Source organism: Toxorhynchites rutilus, chromosome 2 (genome assembly GCF_029784135.1).
Source record: "Toxorhynchites rutilus septentrionalis strain SRP chromosome 2, ASM2978413v1, whole genome shotgun sequence".
NCBI classification, from domain to species: Eukaryota; Metazoa; Arthropoda; class Insecta; order Diptera; family Culicidae; genus Toxorhynchites; species Toxorhynchites rutilus.
In genome coordinates, this window is record NC_073745.1 from 75,832,470 (window position 1) to 75,838,469 (window position 6,000).

Consider the following 6,000-nt stretch of genomic DNA (forward strand, 5'->3'; position numbering starts at 1 on the left):
CGTACGTTCGAAAACAGCGAGGACATGATAGTCCGTCGCGAGCATGGTCCAGGTCTCCGTAGAGAACTATTGGTCTAATCCATGTTTTGTAGATGGTTAACTGCGACGATGAACTTTGATCTAAGCGTCTTTCGAATTCCAAAGTAAGGACGATTTCCTGCTATAATGAGTCTTCGAATTTCTCTGCTTACCAGCAGTCATCCATCCATTGTCAACCATTGTCAGTCAAAAGTGTGAGAACTCATCAACCACCTCGACGTCGATCTGAACGCGTAGTGGAAGGTTTGCATTATATTCTCTGGGGTCTCTCTCCCTCATGTACCTAATTTTGGACGGTGATGACAAGACCTATCCATCCGGCTTCCGTCTTTAGTCTAATAGACGAATCCTTCATCCTATTGAATGTTTGTGTAGCGATGTCAATGTCATCAGCTAAGTCAAAAATCGGGAAGGACTTCCTAAAGGTCATGCCACTTGTGTTTATATCCGATCTTCTTTTTATTTTTCATTTACATTTTAAAGTGAATCACCTTGTCATGAATTCTTTCGAGATTGTACCGAGTTCCGTTGGATCTCGAAGGGGTTTGGGGGTATTTGGTCCTGTCTTCGATACTCGAGCAACACACATCGTTCGATTTATCGTCGCCCCGACAAAATTTCACGCGTATGTTCATAATTTGCAATAGATTTCTATACGCGGCATATCTGCAAAACATACAGAACCACAAAGTTTTGATCCGTGGTGGCACGGGCCCCCATAGGGACTGGTATTGGAATCATCTTGCGAAAAGGGATAGCCGGCGGCACATAATTTGAAACATTGTAAGCGACGCTCAACGAGCTGATTGCCCCGTAATCCAACTTGTCGCCCTTTTGGTAGACAATACTTTCCATCCACTTCTCTGGTAGTAATTGCATTCTCTATATTTTGATAATTACCCAATGCAGAGTTCTAACCAGTGCATCACCAACGAATTTCACCACCAGCTGCTTTGTTGTTGTTCAGCCGACCGATCTCTTCCTAAACTCTATGGAAATCGGGGAACTAATATTCGGTCATCTTCCGCGCGTAACATGTCTAGACATGTCCTCAGGTTTTTCCATTCGTTGATCTGGTGATTTACAGCTTGCTTTATAAATATTCTTGCGGGAGAAGAAGGTGTTTCGAACGTTTTGGAGTAACAAACAGTCTGAAAAGTAGATTTTTGATAATTTTTTTTTTAAATATCAGTAAATCTTCCCGCGTTTGAAGATTCTATGTTGCTAACTTACTGAGCGGACGAGCAAATTTTCCGCCTCTGAATGTATTCTCAGAATATGTACAAAGCAAGCAAAGTACACAGCTTGGATTGATGCGTAGAAGCTATATATGTACCATGTGTGTGTAGTAGTAATTTCGTCTTCAATTGATTCCAGACCTGCTTCAGCCAGCGATCAGCCAATATCCACACAAGAAGGTTTTGTCCGATGCGAAGTCTGAGAGCGAAGAAGCCGATAGTGTGCAGAGAATGGAAGGAATCACATTGTAGCGCAGTGTTTTTTTTTGACGTTTTGACCACCAACAAGTTCGAAAGAGTTGAATTTTATGTTATTAACAATTCCATACTTATACTCATCCACCCACACACTGAAAAGAAAAACTTTCAGCAATCTTTCAAAATATTCATTCATTCATTAATTAAGAATTGATTCAGACGCAATTTAAAATATTAGGCTGTCAAAAAAGTCCTGCTGTATTTTTTTTAAATTTTCATTTGTTCATAAAATTAGTTACAATCATCTGTTTTAAGTCAAATATGCGCCGTTTTGTTCGATGACTTGTTCCCAACGAGATGCCAACTTCATAATACCCCTGTTATAGAAGCTCGCTTCCTTATTGGGAAAAAAAACTCGGATAGCCAATTTTCACAGGCCTCTTTTGTGGCTAACTTCTGACTACCTAGCTCGTTCGCCATGGACAAAAACAGGTGATAGTCACTTGGTGCAAGGTCCGGACAATACGGCGGATGCAAAAGAACCTCCCATCCGAGCTCCCGAAGCTTCTGGCGCGTCACCAAAGAAGTGTGTGGCCTGGCGTTGTCCTGATGGAAGACAATGCGGCCTCTGTTTATCAAAGATGACCTCTGCTTCATGAGTGCTACCTTCAAGCGGTCCAGTTGTTGGCAGTACAGGTCCGAATTGAGCGTTTGCCCATAGGGAAGCAGCTCATAATAGATTATTCCTTGACAATCCCACCAAACACACAGCAGAACCTTCCTGGCCGTTAATGAGGCTTCAGCGGGCTTTGACCACGACCGTTTGCTTCACGTTGTCGTAAGTGACCCACTTTTCATCGCCAGTCACCATCCGCCTCAGAAACGGGTCGATTTTGTTGCGATTCAGCAGCGATTCACATGCGTCGATACGGTCAAAGATGTTTTTTTTGCGTCAACGTGTGTGGCACCCATACATCGAGCTTCTTTGTGAATCCAAGCTTCTTCAAATGGTTAATAACGGTTTGATGACTTATCCCCAGCTCTTGGCCGATGCTACGGCTGCTACTATGCCGGTCTTTCTCGGCTAATTCAGCGATTTTGTCGCAATTTTCGACGACAGGCCTTCCGGAGCGTGGCGCATCTTCGACGACCTCTACACCAGAACGAAAACGTTGAAACCATCGTTGTGCGGTGGAAATGGAAACTGTAACGGGTCCATAAACTGCACAAATTTTATTGGTAGCTTGAGGTGCATTTTTGCCTTTGTCATAGTAGTACTGTAAAATATGTCGGATTTTCTCTTTATTTTGCTCCATATTTGCGACAGTATAACTCACGAACGACTTAACCAATCGAAACACTGTCAAGGACTATATTATAGCGCGCAAACATACCTTTCCAACAAGCTATAGTATGACTCGATACAATGAATATAACTAGAACTACGCGCTTACAACGACACCTCGCGGAAATACCGCAGGACTTTTTTGACAGCCTAATAAATGGTTACCGAGCCAACGGTAGTCCTACGTCTACCTTGCGGTAATATCACAGATATAACCCACTACTTGTTTTTTACTTTATCTTTTCTCAAATGCATCTTGGCCTTGATTAAATCACATGTAATTCTCGGTTGATTTTTTGCATTATAGATAATTGTGCTGGTGGACGAATATAGAATCACCTTTAGCTACAAGGCTACGAGCATTGACAATAAGTACGCAAATCTCGACATATGGCCAGCTTTTGTTCACACGAGAAGAAAAAGGAATCATGAATCAATCATCTTAGAGTGGGTGTCAAAGTGTAATGTATTTCAGGCAGGATGTGAAAAAAAGTATTCTACAGCGGTGAGAACTGTGTATTTCTTGTTTCCGTTCACCGATGGGTGCTACTGATATAATTCGTGGAATATTACTTTGGGAAATTGTGTTTTGAGAGCATTGGAGAAGCAATTTGGCTAAGAGATACTGAACAACTAGTTGGATATTCAATAAGTTCAGTATTTCAACAGTAATAAATTTAATGCTGAGAATAAACTTTACATTATGTTCAAATTTGCCTTTCATTGCTTCGCGAATCGCTCGTGCCTTTCCCTCAGTGTAAAAATGTAAAAATAAAAATTCATTCATCGGCCTTTGTCAGTGTTACAAAAAATGATAAAGAGTTCATTTTCGAAATTATTTCATGTTCGTTCTCACCGGCAATAATTTGGTACTCATACGTTAACAATGAGGTCGTATCTTGCACAACTCTTTTAGTTTTTGAGGAGAACCTGAAATATTATTTTTTAACTAACTGTTTTACCATTAAGAAATAACTGCGATTTGAAAGATAAACAATTCTTTGATCTTTTACGATTGACATTATCACCCTTGCAGGAACATATACTCCTATGTCTAAACTTGTTTTGTTGATGGGTGGCCTGTACCATGTTCATTGTTCATAAATTAACGAACTGAAAAGAAAAAAAATCCTTATCTCTCACCTTATTGAACAACCTACAAATGATAAACTCTTCACGGTCGCCATGGGAGAACCTGTTTAGTCGGTTCTTCACTACGCATAGGTCGTATAATACTAAAATAGAGAATCTCCAAAAAACTTATAACACTACTACCCATTAGTAACGCAAAGAGACCTCCACATTTGGCCACCAGATCGGACACCTCCATCAGTTCTCGTCTCCACATCGGCAAAATGTGACTCTCCTTGACGGCAACAAATATAACCGATAGGTCGTACCTAAAACGATTGACGGTTTCAAGCCACCAGAACCATTATTTTCTCTTACACTTATACTTACTCATGAATATCAATCAATTTTATTATCCGAGCCAGTTTCGTATAGTCGAACGGTGTGTGCGATATCACAGCACCGTACTTCACGCTGTGACACACCGGAAGACACTCGCAGTGACTCGTAGGATGGTTCCGTAGAATACTATCCACAATCTTATGGTACATTTCTCGTTCGACCATCGCTTTGCAGTCCAACTGACTCGCATCGCATCTTCTCAAATTGTATTCTCCTGGAAAGTTTAACGTGAGGCAACCGCACACCTCGAGGGTCTGATTAGCCAGGCATTCGATCATGCAGTTTGCCTGATTGTAGATCTTATAGAATCGTAACGATCGCTCACTTTGAAAGAAGCACTCGCGTCTGTGGGAATAAATAATCCGATCTATAAATTTGATCGAACGTTTTTGACAAATCAATAACTGACTTTTCATAAGAGTGCTTTTTCAGGCCATCTGCTGTTTCAATTAGTTCCGGATTCACCATAATAAAAACGGTCTGCAGTGGATACACCGTGTAGTACCCCTGACTAACCGCGGGCGCTTTGTACGGAGCGTTCACTGCAATTTTAAAGCCATCCTGTATTCCCTTCGTAGTAAATAACAATTATGACAAAACAGAATAGGTTTAAATTGTATGATTCCATCGTATACCTTACAGTAAAATTCATTATCAATCTTTTTAGTCTTCAATACGATTGTCAGCCCATCTCGCGTACCTTTCCCGAGCGATCTGAATGGATAGGTTCTTATTCCGGCATCCGCACGGTAGCCATCGGTTACATCCCAAGAGGTACTACTCGAAGTTTGTTGAATGTGTCTAAATATGCTGTCATACTCAGCAAAGGCTTTCCGGTACAACTCGTGAGGTGCCATTGCATTGAAACTGTAACAAATACCCTCGTCGGTTAATATTTCCGTTAGTATTTGATCGCACGGTACAGCATTCCTCTGCCAGTAGCATAAGGCAGCAGTTTCTTCCAGTGGTAGCGACAGATTGTATAGCGTTTCGACAAGATCTTCTTCGTACGGCTCGGTGAAATTGATCCAGGTGCGAGTTCTTGTGCACACGTGAGATAAGGCGCGTAGCATACGATATCTGTGACGACAATTTAATTACAAAGCAAATTATTTCTTTGTGAGCTTCTCTCCAGTATACAAACCTTTCGGAATCCAATTGTTCTCCTTTACGCACCATTTCATACACTTCTGTGGTGTTGAAAAGCTCCATTCTAGTCTTCCTCAGTGGGCAGATCGTAACGGCCGGGAAGGGAACCTTCCAAATGGGTATCATATTGGTAGCCATAGTAATTACCACCGGACTATTAATCCATATATGATACACATTAATCATTGCGTATACGCTCCCCATCAGTGTAAAGGTGATCCAAATCCTCCACCAGAATCTACAAGTCGACGACATGTTCGATTCCAATCTTTGAATGTTTTTTTTTATAATAAATTTGTACCTTTCAACAGTATGCAGTTTTCGCGAAAGAAAGCGAACTGCATATATAGAACATCCAGAGGAGTATTCCCTCCACAACGTTCCCAGCAGGCTTTCACCTTTCTCCATATCGGATCACTTTGACAATGGTTTCGCAAAGTGGCTGTTGTTTATTATATGGGGTTCAGCATGACATGGTAACCCAATTACTATTAATTATTCACTCATATCATCAGCACATCAACAATTATAAAAGTAGAGCTATTTGCATTAGCCTTC

At 41.1% G+C, this 6,000-nt stretch overlaps 1 protein-coding gene across 1 annotated transcript; it reads right to left on the reverse strand.

The window, feature by feature from the left end:
• Positions 1-3,994: 3,994 nt before the first annotated feature.
• LOC129765846 (pickpocket protein 28-like) lies at positions 3,995-5,580 on the reverse strand. Its single transcript, XM_055766283.1, has 5 exons — positions 5,438-5,580; positions 4,929-5,373; positions 4,703-4,863; positions 4,282-4,638; positions 3,995-4,220 (listed from the first exon to the last, which is right to left on the reverse strand). The coding sequence occupies exons 1-5, from the start codon at positions 5,578-5,580 to the stop codon at positions 3,995-3,997; spliced, it is 1,332 nt and encodes a 443-aa protein (XP_055622258.1).
• Positions 5,581-6,000: the final 420 nt, after the last annotated feature.